Raw genomic sequence first — 24,119 nt, 5'->3', positions numbered from 1 at the left:
TTACTTCTTCTTCTTCTTCTTCATCTCTTCCGCAATGAACAACGATACAAAAAATATACAAGGTTCTTCTCGTGTTGAGGATGAAGATGAGCCCGATGAATGGTGAGGATACCTTTTTTTTTTCATAATAAAACAATTGTTTTTGATTTTAACATGGATCTTTAGGGACAAGAGGATCAACAAGACTGGTTGTGCAGGTAAGCTTTAACAATAAGACAATACACTATTCTAATGCAAAATTTAGAGGAAAACCTGGCTTTAACATTATGTCATGCGGACAAAAAAGATTGGCGTCTATGTCTTCCAGAGGTAAGATCTATTTTATTTAATTATTTTTAAAAAAAATTTGCCTAACAAATCTTAAAGATGGAAGCTTTTAAAAAATGCTGGGCAGAACATAACAACAATCAAAGAACATCCACTTTGGATGCTAAAAATTAAATGTACATAATATATTCGTTATAAAAGCAAATAAAAATAAAAATAAAATTAAATAACACCATCGTCGTCGTCTATAATCTTAACGCTTGGAGCCTCTATAACTACATGATTACCATTACCATTTGGATTTTCCGTGTCATCTTCTTCACTAGGTTTGCTCTTTAAATCATTGTCTTTTTTATCAGCCTCGGAATTTGCAGGTTCAACATTTTTTGATTCCTTATCTTTAGTCACTGCTCCGTTTTTCTTTCGTCGCTGCCGCTTCGCACGATTTTTATTTGTTTTAGATTCGTCGCGTTTTTGCATTTCAGCCTTTTTTTGCTCAAAGTCGCGTTGTGATTTTTCTTCTCTCGTTTCTTCTTCAAAAATCTTTAATCGCATATATTCCTTCCGTCGAGCTTGTTTATATACATGAAATTCACCAGACCCAGCACCTGCACTCGAGCTTGGGACATTTGCAACAATCTCAGGCGGTGGTGATACCCCACGTTTACGCGATGGCCGTGAAAGTTCTACTTCGCGCTCAGGATGCTTCAATAGCTCTTGTAACTGCTTTCTCTGTATATCTGAAGCATCAGGGTTGAATCGTTGTTTAATCCATATTTCTTTGTCTAGCTGTGGTTTTTGTTGCTGATCAGGTTTGTCAGTGGCCATGTTGACTTCAGTTGATTATGACAAAAAAAAAAAAATCAAAAACTCTCTCGTTGATTCAGACGGCTTGAGCAAACTTGTATGTTTCAGCGAATATATAAGCATTGCGGACTTCTAGGGCTTTAGAAATGTCACGTGTTGTCACGGGAAATCGACACACGTAGCCTGAAAAAAAACGCGCCAGACGAGTGCCGACAATCAAAAAAAAAAAAAAGAAACAAACAAACAAAAAAATAGAACCTGAGATCCAAATGAAAATTATATTAGAAATAGGAATAAATTATAAAGAATTGAATGTTGTATGTTATCAATCATTATTATTATTATTTTTTTTTTTTTGGTATTTGGGCTAACTGGCTTAAAGTTTTTGGGGGTAATATGTGTAGAAGTTGTGTTAAAAAAAAAAAAAGGCCAGCAGAGTCACCGGCGGTTTCCTCCACCTCCTGGATTTCTGCCACCTCACAGATTTTTTTTCTTTCTGTTTTTTTCTTCATAGAATCACCACCACCATTTTCCATCCCTCCCCACAACCAACCATATTACCATCCCACCCCTTTTTTTTTCTTCATCTTTTTCTTTCTTTCTTCACCTGATTCTACCTGCTCTTAGTTTGCCATGGTTAAGTTGAAAGAAATCCCTAGAACTGCCACGTTTGCGTGGTCTCCACACAGCGCAGACCCACTACTGGCTTCGGGTACGGTGGCCGGTGCTGTCGACGCGGACTTTTCTTCTACAACAAAACTTGAGCTCTGGGACCTGGATCTTCTTGACAGATCCCCAGAGTCTTTTTATCTTAAGCCTAAGGTTTCAATTGACACTGATGCAAGGTAAGTTGCCATTTATTTTTAATCATTATTTTTAAAATATAGAATGACTAACTGTTTAGATTTTTCGACATTGCCTGGGGTGCTGTGTCTTCTGACAAACCAAATGGTATCATTGCTGGTGCGTTGGAAAGCGGCGTTTTGGAGCTATGGGATGCCGATTCTTTAATTCGTGGATCTCAGTAAGTATAAAATGACTTAATTTTTTTTCATAATTGTACTCTCTCTAACTTTTTAAACAGGAGCTCTTTTGCTCGAGAAACTAAACACACTGGTTCCATCAAGTGCCTCCAATTCAATCCTATTCAAAAGCACCTTATTGCTTCTGGTGGTATTGGTGGCGAAATTTTTATTTGGGATATCAACTCCCTTCAGAATGCATTTGCTCCCGGCAAGACTCCTACTCGCAACAGCGATGTCGACACTATTGCTTGGAACAATGGCGTTGCTCACATTTTGGCTTCAGGCTCTTCTGAAGGAACTTCCATTTGGGATTTGAGAAACAGAAGAGAAATCCTCCACCTTAACTACCAGCCCCCCGGCACTTCTTCGCGCAATCTTGTCAGCTCCGTTGCATGGCACCCAGACAATTCCACTTCTCTCATCACAGCTTCTTCAGACGAGCAGTCTCCGGTTATTCTGCTATGGGATCTGCGAAATGCTAATGCTCCCCTCAAAACAATTTCTGGTCATGACAAGGGCGTGCTATCTATTGACTGGTGCAAGCACGATAGCAGCTTGCTCCTGTCCAGTGGCAAAGACAGCAAGACAATTCTTTGGGATACAGAGTCTGGAAACAAGATTGGCGAGTATCCTACTACTTCCAACTGGAACTTTCACGCTAGTTTCAGCCCTACTGATCCCGACATGTTTGCTTCTGCTTCTTTTGACGGCAAGATTAATATTCAGACCATTCAAGATGTCAACTCGGAAAAGCCTACCCAAAAGAAGGCTGAAGGCGACGATTTCTGGAACTCAAACAATTACATTGATGCTCAGCACCCTACTGTTTCTCTTGAGAAGGCCCCCAAGTGGCTTAAGCGTCCTGTTTCTGCCACATTTGGATTTGGAGGAAAGATTGTGTCTGTTAAGCAAATTGATGGCCAGTCTATTGTCACCATTTCTAAATTTTCTGGTGATGAGTCTTTGACTTCTGAGTCTTCCAAGCTTGCTGCTGCTTTGACTTCTAATAATATTCCTGAAATTATTAATGAAAATCTGGAAAACACAAAAGATGGCAACCATTTCGATTGGACCATTCTTGATCTTCTTTCTAAAAAGGATAAGGAACTAATCAAGAAGTATATTAAGAGTGGGGAAGAAGAGGAAGAAGAGCTGGAGGAATCCTCTGAGTCTAAGGAAGCTTCTACCGAAGAGTCTAATGATGATGGTCTTTTTGGAAAGGGCACTACTACAGAGGCTGAATTTTTGAGCACTCTTTCTCTTAATCAGTACACACCTTCTGGTAGCTTTGATATTTTCCGCAGCGATTATTCCAAAACTGACAAGTCAATTACCAAAGCAATTCTTGAGGGTGACTTGGAGAAGGCAGTTGATATTGCTCTTAAGGAGGATCGTCTTGCTGATGCTTTTGCAATTGCTGCTCGTGCACCTGAGACAACTCGTGTTAAAGTCCAAACTGCTTACATTTCTAAGAATGCTGAGAATAAGTCGTATCTTCGTCTTTTGAATGCTATTTCTTCTAAAGATCTTATCGATATTGCACAAAATGCCAATGTTTCTGAGTGGAAGGAGACATTAAATGCTCTTTATTCCAACACAACTGATTCTGAGACTTTTAAGAAGCTTGCTTCGATTCTTGGTGACAGACTTTTAAGTGCTCATGATGCTGGCCGCGATAGTAGTTCTGAGAGTGCTGAGTTTAGAAATAGCGCTGTTTTGTGCTACTTGCTTGCAGAGAATCTTGCTCAAGTTTCCAAGGTTTGGATCAAGGAAATTTTCGACACTGAGCATGCTCTTTTGCACAGCGAAAGCAGCAGTTTGACTCCTTATGCTGCCCATGTTAAAGCTCTGCATTCTTTTATTGAGAAGGTTACTATTTTCCGCAAGACATGCCCTGCTGCTGACAATGTTGGCAATAAGGGTGGTGAAGGCCTTGACAGTCTTTACGACACATACAGAGATTATGCCAACATTGTTGCTACTCAAGGTCAGCTGGGATTGGCTGAGACCTATCTCAATCTTTTGCCTGCACAATATCCTGGTGCTTCTCTTGAGAGAGAGCGTGTTTCCAAGGCCAACAAGCCTTTATCAGGTGGGTCTACTAACTATGGTGCTAAGGTTGGAGGCAATGTACGTGGTAGCATTTCTTCATCCTATGGTTATGGTCTGGTCAAGCCTGCAGTTGCTTCTAATCCCTTTGGTGTTAGTGACTCTACTGCTGGTAGTATTGGTACTGCGGCGGCACCCTTTGCATCTTCGCGTGCTGTGTCTCCATATCAACCTGCAGCTTTGCTGTCTAGTGCTACTGCAACAGCCAGTGCTGGAGCACCGGTTGGATTACAGTTTGCTCCTGGTCAAACCCACACCCAAACAGGTATTTACACACCTACTAATCCCATTATTTCGCCTTACCAGCCACAACAGGCTTCGCAACCATTCCAGCAACAGCAACAACAACAGCAGCAGCAATCTTTGTATGGAGCTCCTCCCACCTCTGTGTCGTCGTTACCTCCTCCTCCTGTGAGCACTCAAGTGAAGAAGACAGCTGAAGGATGGAATGACTTGCCATCTTCGGCTATTCCTCCTCCTCGCAAGATTACAACTCCTGCCATGCCTGCTATTACACCTCCTACTTTTGGTACTCAGGGCCCACCTAATGCTTATGGACCTCCTTCGACTCCTAAGCCTGTTCCTGCGCCATCACTTGGGCCTCCTCCCACTGGTGGTTCAATTAAACCTCCCACTAACAATGCAATTCCATTGACATCTCGTAACTCGTCATCTACTCCACCGGCTATTAATGACAAGTATGCACCAGTCAAATCGTCATTGCCTAACAATGGTTCTTCTCAGTATGGGTTTAATGAGCCTCCTGTTTCTTCACCTCCTCCCGTTAGCAACCCTTATAGTTCCCCCCCCGTGAACCCATATGCTACACTTTCACTGTCTCAGAACAATAATCAGCCACAGAACCGATCTGTGGCTGCACCATTGCCTCCCCCACCTTCTATTATTGGAGGGTCTAGTGGTTTTGGAGTGAGCCAGGGAGGACCATTGGGCTCTCCGCAGTCATATGCTCCTATTCCTAGCATTGTTTCTGGGCCTCCAACTGGACCTGGTTATGGACCTCCTTCAAATGGGTTTGGCCAACATTCTCAACAGGCCCCTGCTAATCCTTATGCTCCCGTAGCCGCTCCCCAACAACAACAGCAACAGCAACTACTACAACAACAACAACAACAACAACAACAACAACAACAACAGCTGCAACAGCCATATGCTCCTCAGCAACCTTCTCTAGGAGCTTATGGGGTTTCATCTCCTCAATATGGTCAGTTGCCTTATCAGCAACAACAACCACCACAGCAAGTACAACAACAACAACCACCTGAGCCTGAGCCTGAACCGGAACCAGTTGAGCCTCCAAAACCCAGCTATCCTCCTGGAGATCGATCTCACATTCCTGAGAGCTCAATTCCCATTTACAATTTACTGAGTGAGGAGCTTGAGGTGATTAAGCCGCATGTTCCTGCCAACTATTCTCGTCAGTTGCAGGATGCGGAGAAGCGAATTAATATTTTGTTTGATCACCTGAACAATGAGGATTTGCTTTCAGATGCGACTAAGACGGATCTTGTTGCACTTGCTCAGGCTCTTCATGCCAAGGACTACAACACAGCTAGTGAGATTCACTTGTCGATTTTGACTACGCGATCTGAGGAGTGTGGTCATTGGATGGTTGGTATTAAGCGTCTTATTGATATTGTGCGGGTTCTTGTGATGAATGGAATTTTGAATTAAACTGGATTTAGTTGAATTATGGGGATGAGGTTTGTGTATAAAAAATAAAATGCCTTTAATTGAATATGTGTTGTGGAAAAAGAAGAAAAAAGTATGGAAATTAGGGAAAAAAAAAAAAAAAAAAAAGGAAAGAAGAACTAAATTGAATGTGTGAAGTAGTTTTATGTAAAGAATATTTAAATATATATATATATATATTCAAAAAAAAAATAAATCTTATTATGGAGTTGTATAGTTCTTCTTATTATTATTATTATTATTATTATTATTATTATTATTATTATTATTATTATTATTATTATTATTATTATTATTATTATTATTATTATTATTATTATTATTATTATTATTATTATTATTATTATTATTATTATTATTATTATTATTATTATTATTATTATTATTTTAAAATTGATGGTGGGGAAATAGAAGAAGAGATTTGCTTATCAAAAAAAAAAAAAAAAAAAAAAAAAAAAAAAAAAAAAAAAAAAGGCGGGTTTAGCTTAGTAAGCATTTGTTAACCGTTGAGGTTCTTCAACGTGGCTAGTGTGTATATATAAATATATAATAGAATATATAATAAATATAATATAAAACAATTTTTTTTTTTTTTTTTTTTTTAATTAATCAATCAATCAATCAATCAATATTAAAACGAAAAGAGGGGTTTATTTGATATTTTGATTGATTGATTAATTAATTAATTGATTAATTAATATTTTATATTTGTTGTATTTGTTGATCCATTATTTTATATTTTTATATTTTTATATTTTTGTTGAACCATCATTGAGAAGTGTTTACGGATATCGACGGGGTAGAGTACTTCAGTGCAGCAGCCGTTAGGCGGACAGCATTAATATTTATTTAAGGTAGTGGTTGGTGGTTGGTGGTGATCAGCAGTGGTTGATGGGAAGTTTTTTTTGTTTTTTTTTTTTTTTTTTTTTTTTTTTTTCGTGGTGAATTTCCCTTAGATGACGAGTTTTTTTTATTTATTTATTTATTATTTTTATTATTATTATTATTACTACTACTACTACTACTACTACTACATGAAGATAACAGTTTGATAAATAAAAAAAATAAAAAAAAATAAACCACTTTTAGATTGTAAAAAATCCTAAAACATTTATTTATTTTAAAAAAAGCTTTTCTAAGATAAAAAAAGAATTGTTTTTGGATTGTGTAGATAAAAAAAAAAGAAAAAAAAAAAAAAAAAGTGGCTGGTGGAAATTTTTTATTTTTTTTTTTTTTGTCAAAATCAAAAAATTTAAAAAATTTAAAAAAATAATAAAAAAATTAAAAATTTAATGAAAAATTTCAGTGGCACTTCAAAAAAAAAATTATTCAAAGATCCGATAGAACGTTGTTACCCGGTAAAAGCAACAGCAACAGCAATAACAAATAACAAATAATAAATAACAAATAACAAATAACAGCATAAGAAACATCAATCGGCACCTAAAAAAACAAAAAAGAAAAAACCCGGTCAACTAGCCAGTCGGGTCTTTTTGTTATTTGTTATAAAAAGCAAACAGATCGGGAATGTCTTAATTTGAACACACCATCATCACAGCAAATTCTATTAATTAAATTATAATAATTTATTTATTTAATTTATTTATTTAATTTATTTATTTAATTTATTTATTTATTTATTTAATTTATTTCATCACTTAAATAGCCGCTACCAAATTGAAAAAAAAAAAAAAAAAAAAAAAAAAACTCACACAACACAGGCTGCCGTGTCAAAAATCCTATCTGCGCATATTTTAATTTTTAATTTTTAATTTTTTTAACACACACACACACAAAAGAGTCATCATCACCGTTGTGTATAAATACCCCATCGGATCCTGCATTTTTTTTTTTTTTTTTAAATTTTATATATAAATTTTATTTTAAGAATTTTTTTTTTTTTTTATATAAATACCATATCAAAATTCCCCAAAATAGATTTATTTTTTTATAATATTTATTTTAAAAATAAAAAAAAAATACCATATATCTATCTATCTATCCTATACCATTTCTTAATAATCTTTTCATTTCATTTCATTTCATTTCACTTTTCATAATACCAATCATTAAATATATATTATATACAAAACAATGACCGGACCTATTCTCGCCAAAGATCTCTCCCACCACCTCTCGGAAGAAGCAAAATCTAGACAAGCTTCAACCCTCAAACTCGCCTTTAAACACTTTAGCGACCCCCGTATCGTCTCTCTAGGCGGTGGTCTCCCCCTACCTGACCTTTTCCCCTTCAACTCTCTTAAAGTTGAAACCCTTAACCCCCCCTTTTCCCGTGGCATTGATGTCTTCCCAGAATCATCAGACGAAGCCCTCGAAGTGGTTGTCGCAAAGTCACGCGCTCAAATTGAACACGACCACGATATCCCCCTCGAAACCGCTCTCCAGTATGGCTCCTCTGCCGGTAACACTCAAATTGTTGAATTTTTACGCGAACACACTCGTATCATTCACTCCCCCAAGTACCAGGATTGGGACATTGTCATGTCGGTAGGAAACACCCAGGCTTGGGATTCAACCCTTCGTACTTTTACCACCCGTGGCGATGTCATTTTTGCTGAACAGTTTACCTTCTCTTCTGCCGCTGAAACTGTCCATGCTAACGGTGTCAAAATCTTCCCCGTCCCAACTGATCTTGAGGGTATCGATGCAGAGGCTTTTGCTGAAATTCTTGCCAACTGGGAGGGCCCCATCCCTAAACTGTTATACACCATTCCTACTGGTCAAAACCCCACTGGTGGTACCATGCCTGCCGAACGCCGCAAAAAGGTTTATGACCTTGCTTGCAAGTACGATTTCATTATTGTCGAAGACGAGCCCTACTACTTTTTGCAAATGCACGAGTATAAATTTGGCGCTACTGCCGCTGATCTCCCCCCCGTTCCATCTCATGATGAATTTTTGAAGAGCTTGGTTCCTTCATACCTTTCCCTCGACACTGAGGGCCGTGTTCTCCGTCTTGATTCCTTCTCCAAGGTCCTTGCCCCAGGCTCCCGTCTTGGTTGGATTGTGGGCCAGGAGCGTCTAATTGAACGCTTTTTGCGTCAACATGAAGTTACAATTCAAGTTGCATCTGGTTTCTCTCAAGCTATTCTCAACGGTATGCTTCACCGCTGGGGACAAGAAGGTTACCTTGACTGGCTCATTCAACTCCGTCGTAACTATACTCTCAAGCGTAACGTTGCTCTTGATGCTGTCAAAAAGTACGTTCCAAGCGAAGTTGCTGATTGGATTGCCCCCTCAGCTGGTATGTTCTTTTGGATTCAGCTTGATGCTTCCAAGCATCCTGATTATGAAAAGCTTGGCCGTGATCCTGCTGCTGTTGAAATGCAAATTTACGAACGTGGAATTGAAGATGGCGTTTTGATGATTCCAGGACACTGGTTTGTCATTGAGGATGAACGTGCTGCTAAACCACCTTCCAGAGAAGGTAGACAGTTTATGTACTTCCGTGGCACTTTTGCTTCGGTTAAGCCTGAGGCTCTTGATAAGGGTCTTAACATTTTCGGTGACCTTATTAAAAAGGAGTACCAGCTTTAGATTTGATTGTTTTTGTTTTCCTGTTACGTTTTCTTTTTTCTATACATGAGTCTTTTTTTTTTCTATTTGTATATTATATCAAAAAAAAAAATATATATATCAAAATTGAAAATTATTATTATTATAGTTTTACTTCTTTTTTTTATTTTTAATGGGTTTATTGCTTTTTTTTTTTTTTTTTTTTTTTTTTTTTTTTATTTTTACATGTTTACATTTTTTTGGTAAAATTTAATTTGAATTTTTCTTTCTTTCCTTCTTCCCCAACTTAACAAAACAACCTATTCCTTTTTATTTCTTCTTTTTAATATCTTCATCCTCTTCCTCCTCATCACTACTAAATTCAGCTTCAGTATCTGTATCAATATCCGACAAGTCCTCTTCTTCTTCTTCTTCCTCATCATCATCATCATCATCATCATTACCCTCTTTATTATCAGCTTTATTCACATTACGACTCTCTCCACGCATCTGTGATACTGCACCTGCAATAGAATCCTCATCAGGCTCAGGAATATCATAAACTTCATTGCTCACGGCCTCTGGCGGTGAGTTTTGAATCTTGACTTCCACCCGTTCCAGTAAATCTGCACCAAAGTAATCCTTGGACAAAAACTGTAACATAAACTTATAATCACCTTCATTCTCAGGTGTCATAGAAGAAAGAGGAATCTTCACAGTATTAATCTTAATGGTTTGGTCCTCAGGTTTAATAGGTAGAGTGTTCTTGATTATTAAATCATCTTCCTCATCTTTTTCTTCTTTCTTCGTTTTCTGCTCATCCACAGCATTGGATGCATTCTTGGCATTAGCTGCCTTCTCGTCAAGGTATTTCTGAATATCTTCCGCAGTCGTCACATAACCACGACTCAATTCAATAGGTCCTTCCAAAATAATTTGGGGGCCTGCAAACAAAAACATCTCCCAAGTAGGGTGCTCTTCACCACCAAAATATGGTGCAAGAGTGCGTGGGAACTCAGGACCTTGATTACTTGTCAGCATCGGGTTGCGAACCAATGCCATGGTCTCGTCTTCTCGAATCTCATCACGACTCAACTCAGGCAGTTTCCCAACATCTTCCGTTGTCACAACATATCGCACAACAATATGTGCTTGTGACTTGGACGGAACAATATCTTCACCAGGTGTTTTAAAGTAGGTACTCAACACGTGAAGTTTCAAAATGTTTTTCGCTGTCTTGAGCGCAACTTCCGCAGTCTTCTTGTCCTTAATTCCCAAAACGGTCCCAACTTCAGTTGCATTTTTGGTAACAAGCTGAGGCAACTTGCGCACAACAGATCCACCAACAACTGATGCGTCAGCTCCAGGAAGTTGCGCCAGCTCAGCACCAATCAAACGAGCCTCCAAGGGAATAGCCTGAACAATGCAGCGACGAACATCAAGAATACGGTTACACAATGGAAGAGATTTAGAAGCAGATGCAATATCCAAAAATCCGTCCAAAATAAGAGGTGCGCGAGCAGCAATTGCAATCTTTTTAGCCTCATCTTCAGCATTCTCGCTCTTCTTGCGTGAAAGGTGCTGATGAAGAAGCTCTAAAACCTTGGCAGAACTGATCCCGGGATAAAGTAGTTTGTACTCCTCGGCTTCACTCACAAGCTCCAAAATCTTTTCATGAGAAACAAATTGAGGCTGGTCCTTAACAAGAGTCTCGAAAAACAGCCCAGCAGACTCAACATGCACACCACTCTTTGTATACACCTGTGTAGAGTACCACCAACGACCCACTGCGTAGGGAAGCAAGATGGCGAAAAAAACAACGTAAAATCCAACAACAAGAGTCGATCCCTTGCCATCAACCAAAAACTTGGGCAGAGCAATTCCATGGAAAGTCTCTTGGGGTCCATCAGGATGCCCATACTTCTTGTAGTTTTCACGGACCTCAGGGTCTGTCAAAGTCTTATAAGCCTTGGTGATGGACACAAACCGTGCCTCAACATCTTCCATAGTCATGTTGCCTTCAAGAGTGCGAACTTTATCTGGATGGAACTTAAGCGTATACTGGCGGTACTGAGCCTTAATTTCCTTTTCAGACGCGTCAATTGGAAGATCAAGAATATCATAGGGATTGAAAACATTGGTGCTGGAAGATTCCACGGGCGAGCTGGTGGCGACCAACAGTACCATGGCGCCAATCAAAAGCCATCCAAGCGACACAAACAAATTGAGCTTTGTGAAAAGCTTTGATCGCTTCGACCGCACACGGTAAGTTTTAATTGCGTCTCCATTTTCTGGCTCGAACCCGCTCTGGTCGTAGGTCGCTTTGGCGTGTGGGTCTTCTTTAGCTGAAATTCGGCTATAAGCAACTAGCGAAAGCGGGATTGTGACAACGGCTGTCAGTGTGATGACAAAGTAAGGCCACACCTCCGAGTTTTCATCGTAAGAGTAGCGAGAGTCGCTCATTTTAAAAGTCTGTTGAGCTCAGAAATGAGTATATTTTTATTTAAAAAAAAAAAAAAAAAAAAGGAAATTTGAGAGATGTTCCCAAGGGGTGGGGGAAAGAGGGAAATGATGAATGTTTTGGGTGGTTATATGAGAAGATTTAATGGTTGTGGTGGTGGTGGTGGTGGTGGGAGCCGTTTAATGGTTGGAAGCTAACCACCCTGAAATTAAATTTCAGTTTTGATACGTGTTGGATCTGACAGAATTTGATCTACGCAAGTACAGGGTAACATTCAGAACGATGGAAAAAAAAATTTTATTGTTATTTTATTTTAATTTTTTTTTTTTCCAATGTGACGAAAAACTGGCAAAACCTCCTAATCGAAAATCACCAACACAGCTTTTTTTTTTTTTTAAGTATGTTGAACCCTCCATCAACACTCAAATAATTTAAAAAAAAAAAAAAATATCGCAATGTCTTATTACAACGGAAATAACAACAGAGGCCATCGCCGCAATGGATACAATAATAACGATGGATTTAACAATAACAGAAACCCTCTAAGTGATCGTATAGATTCAAACTCAAACAACTATCGTGTGGAAATCCGGCAATGGCAAGGTGGTTCTCGTGATAACCTCGTAGACTTTATCTTCAAAAAATCTCGCATCAATTTGCAAAACGTTCGTGTCAGCGGCCCTGTTCTTCATGCAACTATTCGTCGTGATGAATCTACCATCCTTGCAAAGTATTCCGGCATCCGCTTTGCTGGTAGTGCTCTCGACATTAAAGTTTTTGACTCCAATGGAAACTCAATCGACGGCCAAGGAAATAACGACAATAATAACAACACTAACAAAAACAACAACAACAATAATAATAATAATAATAGAAACAGCAAAGGATTTTCATCTGGAGCACGTAATGCTATTGAACTTCTTAAGGAGTACCTCATTAGCCACTACAATTCCGATATCAAGTTCTTGAACCTCGAAAACATGCCTGCCGATAACTTCCTTGTTACTCATGGCCTATTTTCTTCATCTTCCACTACATCAAAGTTTTTCCCAGCTCTCATGAAAGTCGCAGATACTGCTCTACCCCAAATTGAAAGTGTGAGTCTTGCATCCAACGGGCTTGTGGATGTCGCTGCTGTCACTACTTTAGCAGCCACTTTCCCTCGTCTTAAAAATTTATCATTAGCAAATAACAACATTGCAAATGCATCTAGTCTCGACAATTGGCAACACAAGTTCCCTCATCTCCGTGAACTTATTCTTTCCGGTAATCCCATCTCGGCTTTGCCCACTTACAAGGACGATATGATCAAGATTTTCCCCAAACTCATTGTTCTCGACGGTCAAGTTATCCAAGATGAAAACACTGTTGGTCGTCTTAAACTGCCTGTCCCCATTCGACACAACTTTTTCGAAAATGAACAACTCCAAAACATTGCTGGATCTTTCCTGACCACCTTTTTTGATTTCTATGACCGCGACAGATCCCAGCTTTTGCCTTTATACAGCGACCAGTCCACTTTTTCAATCAGTGTCAACTCTAATGCTCCAAAACAAATTGGGGGAGCTCATGGCTCTAATCCGACTCAACAAATCTGGAACTCTTACATGCCATTTTCTAGAAACTTGATGAAGGTTACTGCTCCCAATAATCGCATAAACAGAATTCACTTTGGTACACAGTCCATTGCCACAGCTTTCCAAAAACTTCCACCTACCAGACACGATTTGACGCCTGAAAAGTTCTCTGTTGATGTATGGAGCGTTTCTTCGGTGCATGCTCCTGGAGACCAAGGTATGATGGTTGCTATTCATGGCGAATACTACGAACAAAACAACAAGTTGCACAGCTTTGATCGCAGCTTGGTTGTTCTCCCAGGACCTTCGGGGAACATGATTGTTGTCTCGGATATGCTGACTGTGCGCCCTTACTCTGGCTACGATGGCTGGAAAGAAACAAACACACAGCCAGCTTCTGGAGCTGGCCCACAAGCTGGCCCACAAGCTGGCCCACAAGCTGGCCCATCAACCCGCATTACTGTCGACAATGAAGTTCTTAAGGATCTTGCTCCCTCACAGCAGCTAGTGATCCGAACACTACAAGAAAAGACACGCTTAACAACAGCATATGCTCGCATGTGTGCCGAGCAAGCTCAGTTTGACTTGCAAAAATCACTGGAACTTTTCCAGCAATCTCAAAGTGCTATTCCTCCAGAAGGATTCATTCATTAATATATAGATAAGAGTTTCTTGATTTTTATTTTTTTTTATTTTTTTGGTTTTTTTAGTTTTTTTTTTTTTTTTTTTTTTGTAAAGATCAAATAATATCTTCGTTTCTTTTCATTTATTGGTAATATTCCAACTGATCTGCTTCTTGCATGTATTGCTGCTGTTGCTGTTGTTGAAGCTGCTGTAGCTCTAATTGTTGCTGCTCTCTCTTCTTTTGTTCTTCCAGCTCCGGTCTATGGAACAAAGTCTGTGGGTTCTTCAAATCATCAGCGCCATCCTTCAAAGAATTCAAAATGCCCATCACGTAGTCTGCAGTTTTGGTATAGTCGCCATCATGTTCCAGCCACGATGCTCGTCCATTAGCAGTCTCTTCCACTGTTTTTCGCCCTGTTTTGGTGACTGAAGCAGTTTCTAGTGAATGCTTTCCAGCGGGGACCGAAGATATCCGGAGGGTATCACGTAGAGAATTTGACATTGCAAGACATCGAGTTTCAAGCTCTGCATTTTGGAGTTCCATCTCTATAGAAACGCCCTGTTCAGCGTGGATAGCAGCAACATAACGCTTATGAATCTCAAGCGATTCCTCGGTGTGTGAATGCACAAGAGTGCGCAACCCTGTGACCGCCTGTTCAATCATGTGCTGCGAAACTTCGAGAAGGCGAGCCAGCGCCCTATTGCGGTCGCGCTGCGCGGAAACTTGTGATATGAGTGACGCGTTTTCGCGGGCCAAAAGTGAAGAAACCTGGTTTATAGAAGAGCCTGTCAGTGGGTCATTCAACTCAGTGTCTGTTGTAGAAAATGAAGCTGCAGAATTGGGTCTTTTGTTTAAAGATTCGTTTTCTGAGCTATTGGGATGGGTCTTTTTGGAAGGTGTATTGGCTAGTGGCGCACCAGAAGTGCTTTCGCTATCTGTTTCGTCATCATCATCTGTGTCTAGTGAATCAGCACAGACCAAAAGTTCGTTTGCAGCAACATGATTCTCATTAAGAATGGAAGAGAGCTCTTCAACAAGGCTCATGACAACCTTCAGGTCATCAGGTTTGGTGTAGTTTAGCGCTGGGAATCGGGACATGTTTATTACTGTGTGATTTTAAGGTAGTGGGGGAGGGAAAGAAGAAGAAAATTAAATTTTGGGAATAAAATGGTATTTTCACACAACACAAACAAAATCTATTATATACAAAAGAAAACAACAAGCGGTTACTATATACAGGTCGTTCTAAGGGATCTTGACATCAACAGATCTCTCACTAAGTATTTGAATCACAAGGTCGAGCACTTGTGGGTAAGCATCACGATAAAGCACAGTCTTTTCTGAATTGTTAAAGTTGGATAAGACGTATTTTGCAACATCCTCTTTATGTAGCGGACGGCCAATACCAATAGAGACGTCCGACCAGTGAAATCGAAGATCATTAGCCATGGAACGCAAACCATTGTGTCCATTAGTACGTCTAGTTGATGGTCGATACTTTACATCTCCGATCGGCAAATCCAGTTCATCATGAAGAACTACCAAATGAGTATCCCAGGAGCTTTCTGGTCGGTATTTTGGGATCCAAGTAGACCAAAATCTTTTAAAGGCATCACCAGACAAGTTCATAAAATTCAAGTTCTGATATAGCATAAATGATTGTGGGTTCGGAGATTCAGGAACGTTAGCAAAGCTGTTGCGAGCTATTGTTACCAGTCCGCCTGTAACATTTTGTTTTTTGGTTGGAGCAGGCAAATGGAGATCTTTGGCCAGTTTCGAAACAAACTGATGGCCAACCGAGTGTCTGGTAAAGGCATACCTGAGACCAGGGTTTCCTATAGAGGCTATCTAATACGAGTCAGAATGGATCTCGCAGAAAATGCCAAAAACTTACAATGAAAAAGGGTGTTTTTTCCATGTTGCTGATGGTGATTTCGTTTTGAAAAAGATTTAATTTGGGTGGTACTAAAAATTCAAATTTTTTTCTTCTGGTCGGATGTTGTATTTAAGGGGGTTGATGCATCATCTGGGATTTCGAATTTATTAAACAACACATCACACCTCTCATTTTTTTTTCTTCTTGACTGACTAAAAACTGCAATAAAATTCAAAATCTTTGAACCAAAAAGATAAAAAAAAAAAAACCAACACTCTCTTGTCAAGGTTTCTTTTTTTTTTTTTTTCTTAAAAGAATATGGTAAATCCTGAGCTTCCGTCGCCAGCAGCTTCTCTGGCGAGGCTTGCAAAGTCCCGGTCCACTATGTTACTTGCTCGACGTGCGCTGGTGGTTTTGATTCCAGCACTGGCATTCTTCTTCATGCTTCAGGCCCTGTGGTCTTTCACTATGCCACCTGATTCCAGCTCGAGCAGTTCCGATTCCAGTTATCATATAGCTATTCATGGTAATTCTGCTTATGAATCCAAATATCCAGCAATTAAGCATCTACTGCAATCACTCAATCCTAGTCAAGGTCCAGAAGGGACATCCATTGTTGATTCAATTAAACAAGGTTTAGTATACAGAGTCAGCTCTCCTTTGACAGTTTGGAGAAACCGTCGGTATACATTTAACCCAGAAACTCCACTTTCACGGTACGTTCCAGATGTCGCGATTCCTCTTGTGCCGGAAAGACCAGCGGTGTATGCGTATTTTGATTTAGCAGACCCATCACTTTCAAAAAGGGACGAACCCTCGTCTGAAACAAATCATAAAGGCAATCAAAACCACCACGTCGAATCACAAATCCTTGAAACTTGGAAGCGTGCTTGGTATGCTATTGGGTTCAAGCCAGTTGTGCTGACCCAAAAAGATGCCAAAGAACATTACATGTACCAGAGCATTGAAAAAGCACTTGAGGGACGAGACGATTTGAAAAAAATTTTGCTAAAGAATTATGGGAAATGGTTTGCCTATGCTTCTAAGGAAAAGGGCATTTTGGCTGATCACCGTGTGTTCCCCTTAAGCAGAAACTACGACCACCCCACTTTTGTAAAACTGAGAGAGAATGACTTTGACGAGTCATTAGCGCTTTTCAAAACCGACTTGTCTCTGGTTATTTCTAACCCAACTGGTTTTCGAACTTTGTTGGATTTGGTTAACAGATCGTTTACTCGTCAAGTGGATGGGCCAGATGTTGAAAAGAAGAAAGAAGAGAAAAAGTCTAGTGAAAATAAAAACACAAAGAGAGATTTTAAAGAAAGTGGTTCTAAAGAAAGCCTCTTTTCAGATCTCAACGCAGAAATCGATAGACTTTTTGAGGTCTACGTTCATCCAAGTAATGAAAATCCGTTTGGATTATATTCTGATGCTCATATCGACTTGATTACTTCTGGCCACTACCCTAAAGATTCTTCCGATCCGACAAAGGTTGATCCATCTTACGTATTAACTTTGATTAATATCCATTTGCACCAGATTTTCTTAGGTGCTTACCCTAATGGTATTTCTTACGTGGATCCCATCAACGGTATTCCACTACGCAAAATCAACCGGAAATCACTTAGTTCACTTGCTGAAGTTTATCCACCTATCCTTGAGTCTGGTAAACCTAGTCCCGAGAAAACTTGGGCCTTGGCTTCGCCTGCACGCTCTATTGCTGAAGATCTTGCTCAGTGCCCTTCATTAGAAAAGTATGATCCATACCTGAATGTTTGTCCTCCAACATCTGAAACTTTGAGCAAGATTGATCAACTCAACAAAGACTTTGGTAGCAAATCTGCTGGACGTCTTAAAATCAGTATTGAGCAAGCCTGTACGCCACTCCCATGTTCTGAGGTGTACGAGCGCAAACACAATAAGAAGACTTCGACATCTTCTACTGCAGCCATTCTTGCTGACCATTTACCAGACCCCCTCCAATCCAAGGTTTATTCGGTTGCTTCTTTTGTACATCCGGTGTTTTTACTGTATGCGGCCATGCAAGACCCTGAAGCCCTCCCAACTTTAGACTTTGTGCGCTATCACATGACACGTGATGGACTGGTGCAAGGATTAACTTCTGGTGGGATTTTCGCTCATGTACCACACATTAACCCGGAGTACAGAACCATTTATCTCAAGGATTCTATTTTTGAGCCTTCGGCAAAGACAAATGTTTCGTGGATTCCTTACGAGGGAACACCAGAGAAGATTGGCCAATTATTAGAATGGGAGCTTGGGTTTAGACCTTTAGGAAGTGTTGGAGAAGAAGGAAACCATCTGACTTCTTTTGAAGAGATCATTGCAAAAACTCAAAAGGAGTCGCTTGGTCAGGAGCAGTTTGAATACCTCGTCAATCTGCTAAAGATTTCTGCTACAGACTTTGAAACGTACCACAGAACAGGTAGACGGCCCCTGAGGAGTATTGAACATGCTCTTGTGAAGCAAACAGAAAAGGGAGAAAAGGCCAATGAAGAAGAACGACTGGCTCTTCTTGACTCCATTAATCTGTGGAGTCCTAACGATTATGAGATTTGGAGTTTTCTTAGAGTCTGGACTTTGAAAAAATATAAAGATCTGGTCAGTTTACAGAAACAATAGATTGATAAGATCAATGTGAAAATGAAGGGAGGGGGAAAGAAACAATTTAAGCTTATTCTTGTTGGTTTAATATTTTTTTGCATGTTTAATTCCATCGGATCATTAAGCTCTATTAAATAATAAATATATATATATATATATATATATATATATATATATATGGTCTTGCTACTGAATGAAATACAGTATTTATCTTTGGTTTGTTTGAATTTTTTACATTCCCATGGCGCTTAAGAGACTGCGAATCATAGCGAGACAACTTTCAATCTCAGACCGAATAGATGATACGGCTTCTGAGCGTGCCTGAACCCACTCGACCTTATCGCGGAGCCGGTTACGATGCCTCAGACTATCGATTGTATCTGCCACGGATGCCCATGCAGCACAGGCCTAAATCGTTAAAGTTAGCAAAAAAAAAAAAAAAAGACCGTTTTTGAAGTTCTGGTTTTGATTGTTTATGGGATCCGTGATAGTTTTGGCATGATATTCCACATGTAGCTACGAGTAAATGATCAATATGAAGAGGTTACCGTAAACGTAGCATCCATTTCTTCTACAATAGCAGAATGTTCACGCATAAGCTCTGCTGTGAGTAGACAATAATCCTCAGAAAGTTGTTCAGTGTTAATATCCACCGACATGATAATGAAAAGTATTCTTTTTTTTTTTGGCTGGATAGAGAGGGATGTGTGTGTATGATAGTGGTATTGGTGGTATGTTGAGAGGGTTGCTTAAAAGGAGAGGTTACACAAATGGTGGGTTTTCTGCTGCATATATGGCTGTTTCTTTTTTTTTTTTTTTTGCTTGAAATTTTCACAACTCCTTCCAACATCATCACCCAGAGAACCTCCCTCCCCCTCAAAGGCCACGCACCACATATAAACATCATACCCCATACACACCCAACACAATGGCCCGCGCCTTCTAAATAAGACTTCCCTTTTTCTTCTCTCTCTGCAAAAGCTTAAATGTCTCTCCAGTCAGTTAACCCGAACGACGTGTTTTCGCGTCTCACTCCTGAACAGCGCCAGCGCATGACCAAGGATCATCGTCTCAAGGTCAAGACCTTGGCCTACCGGCTGCGTGGTGCCTTGGTTCAAACGGGCATCTTGATTGCCTGGATTATTGTCATCCAAGCCATCGCTCTCTTCTTCTTTACTCGCGGCTTTTTGCTCTCCCGACCAGTTCTTGAGAGTCACTCGGAATGCACAGTCCTCCCACCTTTTCTCCAAGATTCGGCCCAAAATAGCCTGCAGCAACTGCAACATGTTTATCAGTTTAATAAAAATGATTCTGCTCCCAAAACACTGTTTCAAGAACGAGGGTGCTGGGGACAAAAATCTTTTGAAAAAGCCGTCATTCTTGTTATTGATGCCCTGCGCTTTGACTTTACTGTTCCAGGCCCAGAAACTCCAGCACAGTACCTAAATGCTCTACCATTTATGTACGACACGGCTGTCTCGTCACCAGAAAACGCTCTGCTACTCAAGTTTATTGCTGACCCGCCAACTACAACTTTGCAGCGTCTTAAAGGCCTGACGACTGGCTCTCTGCCAACCTTTATTGATGCAGGATCTAACTTTGCCGGTACAGAGATTCTTGAAGACTCGTGGGTTGCCCAACTGGCAAATCTTACCGATAATGCAATTGCGTTTACTGGTGATGATACATGGATGTCACTATTTGCTCCTCTTTTTAACCAAGACCTTGCAAGTCCTTACGAGTCACTTAATGTTCTTGATCTTCACACAGTTGATAATGGTGTTATTCAGCATATTTTCCCATTTATCCAATCTCCTGCGCTAAGTGAAAAATGGAAAGTTGCTATTGGACACACCTTGGGCGTGGATCATGCCGGACATCGTTACGGGCCTGCACACCCAGCAATGCGTGAAAAGCTTCAGCAAATGAATGATGTTATCAAGCGTTTAACAGAGGCCATCGACGACGATACTCTCTTGATTGTTTTTGGTGATCATGGAATGGATCCCCGTGGTGATCATGGCGGAGAGTCACTGCCGGAGCTTGAGGCTGCCTTATGGATGTACTCTAAAAAGCCTGCTTTTGGTCGTCTTCCAGACCCAAACGGCACCGTCTACAATGACGATAACTATGGCAAAAATTACCGGTCGGTTCAACAAATTGATCTCGTTCCGACCTTGTCTCTTTTGCTAGGTCTCCCAATACCTTTCAACAACCTCGGCTTCCCAATTGCCGAACCGTTTTTGTCGCCAACCAGCAATACCTCTGCTTTAGCACGAGCTCAACTTTTGACCGCCGCACAGATTCACCGTTATGCCCGTGCCGATGGGTCTCTTTCTAAAATTGCGGAAGTCTCTGATCTTTGGGAATATGTCGTTTCCAGCATTTCGGAGTCTTCTGGGAAAAGTCCCCAAGACGTGATTGATGCTACCCGTGCATATCATGATTTTGTTCTTAATGAGTATCATACTCTCTGGGTCCAGTTTGACTTAACTTCAATGGCTATTGGAATTGGGTTTATGGTTGTGTCAATCATTATTGCTTACACTTATGCCCGTGCTCTTCCAACCGAAATGGAACAAATGATTGGACCTCTGCTTAAGGTCATCAACACTTCTGCAGGTGTAGTTGGTATGGTCTTCTCTCTCAGTTCACGTTTGGCTACCCGTATTGGCATTGCACCCAAATTTTTCCAATCATCTACAAATGGTGTTTTGTTTGGTGTGGCCTTTGGTGCTAGTTTAGGTTTCCTAAGTGGGTTTTCTGTTGCCTTTTACTCTCTTGGAAACCTCAAAACCATCTTCAGCTTGTTCATTTTACCCAAGAGCTCATCGGCTATTTTTGCGCTGGTGTTGACAATTTCTCATGCCATTTTATTTGCATCCAACTCATACACAGTCTGGGAGGATCGTGTTCTCTTGTTTTTGCTTGCTTCTTTAGGCTTTTACTTTTTAGTATTAACTCTTCGTGGCAAGAAGAAATCAAAAACTGGTATTCTGGAGCAAGCTGCTTCCATTGCTGCTTCAGGAAACTCATCAGATAATTCAGATTCGGAATCCCCAAAAATCAACTCTAACAATGCTAGTCGTACTAGCAGTCGGAGCCGGAGCATCAGCCCAGTTAAGACACCATTGTCAGTTGGTGCTGATCAGGAGAAGGAAAAGCGCAAGGTTATGGCTCTTTACTTTTCCGTGACCTTTTTAATTGTCCTACGCATGGCTGCTTACTCTGGAGTCTGTCGCGAAGAGCAGGGACCTGAATGCAAAACTACATTTTATCTCAACAATAACTCGACGGTTTCTTCATTTTTGTCTGTTGGTCTTCTAGGGTTTGCCTCGTTATACCTTCCTACAGTAATTGCATCTTTTTACGAAACCTCAGCAAGCTTGAATAATACAGCCACTGTATGGATTGCTTATGGTCTCCGTGTTATTATGATCTTTATTACAATTTACTGGGGTCTTGACACACTGGAGGCCCGCAACTTTTTTGAAGACCCAAGTGTCCTTGATGCTGTTAAAGCAGTCAAGGTAACAACAGCGCGTATTATTCTTGGTATTGTGCTTTTGGCCGCAAACTACGCTTGGTGGCAAAACTCGCTGTGCATCAAGCTGGAAGTATCGCGTGAGTCTGTTGCTGAAAAATCTAAAAAGCAACAAGCTTCAGAATATACCCCAACACAAGCCCGCATTTTGGGTTACAGTAATGTGTACGGCTCCATGATTATGCTGGCAGTACTTAATATATTTGCTGCCACTTTAGTGGTTTCAAAGCCCATGGCTGGCGTTACCCTATCAATTTTGATTTTCCAGCTCTTTACTCTATTGGAGCTGTTTGACATCCACATTGACCGACTATACTTTTCAGCTCTGGGGCCTGTGGCTTTGGGTCTTTTAGGATCGTTTCACTTTTTCACTACTGGACACCAGGCTACAATTCCCTCCGTTCAATGGGACGTGGCATATATTCCGTCGTCTACAATTATTTTCCCATTTACACATTTGGCGTTAATTCTCAATACATTTGCACCTCAAATTATTGTTTCGCTGGCAGTACCATTACTGCTGCTGTGGAAGATTCCACCATCGAAAACTCCTACAACGCTGCTCCAGCTTGTATCCAAGTCGGGAATCACACTGATACTTTATCAAGCTACTATCACATTATCAACCATGGTGTTTGCATTGCATTTTAGACGACACTTGATGGTTTGGAAGATTTTTGCGCCGCGTTTCATGTTGGCTGGAATGGCGCTTGGTGTGGTAGATGTTTGTGTGTTTCTTGGTGTTGTTGTCTTTGGAGGCCGTGCCATTACATTTATAAATAAAATTTTCAATACCTGAAAATAAAATAATAGAAAGAGGAGGGATTTTATGATAAATACTTAATAAAAAAAAAAAGTTTGAAAGTCTGTCTACTAGGTATGATTTTCCAAAATTAATCTATGTTCAAAAGTTTGTAAATTGACGATCAGTTATTTATAATTTCTTAAAAGCTATGTTTCTCTATTTTTTTTTTTTTTGTTATTTCATTATAATGAAATAACAATTAGTCTAGAATAACATTGGCTCGATTATTTTGAATAACATTGGCTCGATTATTTTGAATAACATTGGCTCGATTATTTTGAATATTTGCTCGATTATCCCTAACAAAATTATCATCGTTATCTTCAATAACAATGACTCGATTATCTTGAACAGTAGAACCTGGATTCTTTGGATTATTCGGAGTTCTCCTAACAGGATTTACTCTATCGTTATTTAACCCATGAACTCTATTGTTGGTATTTTCCAATAAACTGTTATTTAGATTGAATGGTCTGTTATCAATAAAATCTTCATTTTTTTCTAATGTGAAAATATATGGTTGATAAAGAGAAATTGAAACTGGAAGACTCTTGAAATACTCGTTTCTAAAACGTTGAAATGTTTTTGATGATTGTTGTAATTCTGGGTGATCAAAAGAATATTTCTCAGAAAAGAAAGCATTAACACCAGTAGCGGTGTAAAAACTAGTATTTGTTACTTTTGAAATTTTTTTTCCATCAAAAATCTTGGAAACTCTTGTATAAATTTCCCTATATATACCATCATTATTGTGAACTGAATTTCCCGAAATAATAACTTTAGAAATACTGGCAACTTCGTAAATATGTAGTGTCGTTTCAATTATATTTATTAAATAGTCTAATAAAGATTTCATATAAATTTTATAAGTGGTTGGCGAAATAGTCACTGTATTGTTTTCATCTGGACAAACGATTTTTGGTGATAATTCCACAGTTTTTCCATTACAAAGGTCATATTTTTTCTGATCAAATTCATTATAAATTTTTTCTGCAAGGTGGACGTTTAAATTGATTTTTCTTTTAGGATCAATGGAAAAAAGTCTTGAAAAAGTTTCATATAATAATATGTCAGTAAAAGAATTACCACAAAAAAAATCGTCATTCAAAACAAAAAGAGGTACAAAGTTCGTGTGATCGTCTTTTAGATTGTTTTCCAATAATGTAATATTT

The 24,119-nt window shown here is 39.5% G+C and overlaps 11 protein-coding genes across 11 annotated transcripts; 6 read left to right on the top strand and 5 right to left on the bottom strand.

Annotated features, from left to right (window-relative positions):
• Nucleotides 1-34: 34 nt before the first annotated feature.
• On the top strand, nucleotides 35-441 carry SAPINGB_P001845 (uncharacterized protein; the record flags this gene model as incomplete). Its single annotated transcript, XM_031996565.1, has 4 exons — nucleotides 35-102; nucleotides 166-197; nucleotides 245-309; nucleotides 367-441. The coding sequence occupies 4 exons, from the start codon at nucleotides 35-37 to the stop codon at nucleotides 439-441; spliced, it is 240 nt and encodes a 79-aa protein (XP_031852456.1).
• A 48-nt stretch (nucleotides 442-489) lies between these two features.
• On the bottom strand, nucleotides 490-1,095 carry SAPINGB_P001844 (uncharacterized protein; the record flags this gene model as incomplete). Its single annotated transcript, XM_031996564.1, has 1 exon — nucleotides 490-1,095. The coding sequence occupies one exon, from the start codon at nucleotides 1,093-1,095 to the stop codon at nucleotides 490-492; it is 606 nt and encodes a 201-aa protein (XP_031852455.1).
• Nucleotides 1,096-1,707: 612 nt separating this feature from the next.
• On the top strand, nucleotides 1,708-5,900 carry SAPINGB_P001843 (uncharacterized protein; the record flags this gene model as incomplete). The annotated part of the gene is made up of 3 exons (XM_031996563.1): nucleotides 1,708-1,919; nucleotides 1,979-2,098; nucleotides 2,159-5,900. 3 exons carry the CDS (start codon nucleotides 1,708-1,710, stop codon nucleotides 5,898-5,900), a joined length of 4,074 nt encoding a protein of 1,357 aa, XP_031852454.1.
• Nucleotides 5,901-8,012: 2,112 nt separating this feature from the next.
• Nucleotides 8,013-9,476, top strand: SAPINGB_P001842 (uncharacterized protein; the record flags this gene model as incomplete). Its single annotated transcript, XM_031996562.1, has 1 exon — nucleotides 8,013-9,476. One exon carries the CDS (start codon nucleotides 8,013-8,015, stop codon nucleotides 9,474-9,476), a length of 1,464 nt encoding a protein of 487 aa, XP_031852453.1.
• Nucleotides 9,477-9,764: 288 nt separating this feature from the next.
• SAPINGB_P001841 (uncharacterized protein) lies at nucleotides 9,765-11,897 on the bottom strand (the record flags this gene model as incomplete). The annotated part of the gene is made up of 1 exon (XM_031996561.1): nucleotides 9,765-11,897. The coding sequence occupies one exon, from the start codon at nucleotides 11,895-11,897 to the stop codon at nucleotides 9,765-9,767; it is 2,133 nt and encodes a 710-aa protein (XP_031852452.1).
• Nucleotides 11,898-12,350: 453 nt separating this feature from the next.
• Nucleotides 12,351-14,126, top strand: SAPINGB_P001840 (uncharacterized protein; the record flags this gene model as incomplete). Its single annotated transcript, XM_031996560.1, has 1 exon — nucleotides 12,351-14,126. The coding sequence occupies one exon, from the start codon at nucleotides 12,351-12,353 to the stop codon at nucleotides 14,124-14,126; it is 1,776 nt and encodes a 591-aa protein (XP_031852451.1).
• A 112-nt stretch (nucleotides 14,127-14,238) lies between these two features.
• Nucleotides 14,239-15,195, bottom strand: SAPINGB_P001839 (uncharacterized protein; the record flags this gene model as incomplete). Its single annotated transcript, XM_031996559.1, has 1 exon — nucleotides 14,239-15,195. One exon carries the CDS (start codon nucleotides 15,193-15,195, stop codon nucleotides 14,239-14,241), a length of 957 nt encoding a protein of 318 aa, XP_031852450.1.
• A 147-nt stretch (nucleotides 15,196-15,342) lies between these two features.
• Nucleotides 15,343-16,015, bottom strand: SAPINGB_P001838 (uncharacterized protein; the record flags this gene model as incomplete). The annotated part of the gene is made up of 2 exons (XM_031996558.1): nucleotides 15,343-15,945; nucleotides 15,992-16,015. 2 exons carry the CDS (start codon nucleotides 16,013-16,015, stop codon nucleotides 15,343-15,345), a joined length of 627 nt encoding a protein of 208 aa, XP_031852449.1.
• A 276-nt stretch (nucleotides 16,016-16,291) lies between these two features.
• Nucleotides 16,292-18,616, top strand: SAPINGB_P001837 (uncharacterized protein; the record flags this gene model as incomplete). Its single annotated transcript, XM_031996557.1, has 1 exon — nucleotides 16,292-18,616. One exon carries the CDS (start codon nucleotides 16,292-16,294, stop codon nucleotides 18,614-18,616), a length of 2,325 nt encoding a protein of 774 aa, XP_031852448.1.
• Nucleotides 18,617-18,829: 213 nt separating this feature from the next.
• On the bottom strand, nucleotides 18,830-19,257 carry SAPINGB_P001836 (uncharacterized protein; the record flags this gene model as incomplete). Its single annotated transcript, XM_031996556.1, has 2 exons — nucleotides 18,830-19,006; nucleotides 19,147-19,257. 2 exons carry the CDS (start codon nucleotides 19,255-19,257, stop codon nucleotides 18,830-18,832), a joined length of 288 nt encoding a protein of 95 aa, XP_031852447.1.
• Nucleotides 19,258-19,584: 327 nt separating this feature from the next.
• SAPINGB_P001835 (uncharacterized protein) lies at nucleotides 19,585-22,941 on the top strand (the record flags this gene model as incomplete). The annotated part of the gene is made up of 1 exon (XM_031996555.1): nucleotides 19,585-22,941. The coding sequence occupies one exon, from the start codon at nucleotides 19,585-19,587 to the stop codon at nucleotides 22,939-22,941; it is 3,357 nt and encodes a 1,118-aa protein (XP_031852446.1).
• Between the last annotated feature and the right edge of the window lie 1,178 nt (nucleotides 22,942-24,119).

This window comes from Magnusiomyces paraingens (genome assembly GCF_902498895.1).
Source record: "Magnusiomyces paraingens strain CBS 517.90 genome assembly, contig: contig2, whole genome shotgun sequence".
Taxonomy (NCBI): domain Eukaryota; kingdom Fungi; phylum Ascomycota; class Dipodascomycetes; order Dipodascales; family Dipodascaceae; genus Magnusiomyces; species Magnusiomyces paraingens.
The sequence above is the reverse complement of the archived record's forward strand: the minus strand, read 5'-3'. Positions and strand labels throughout refer to the sequence as shown.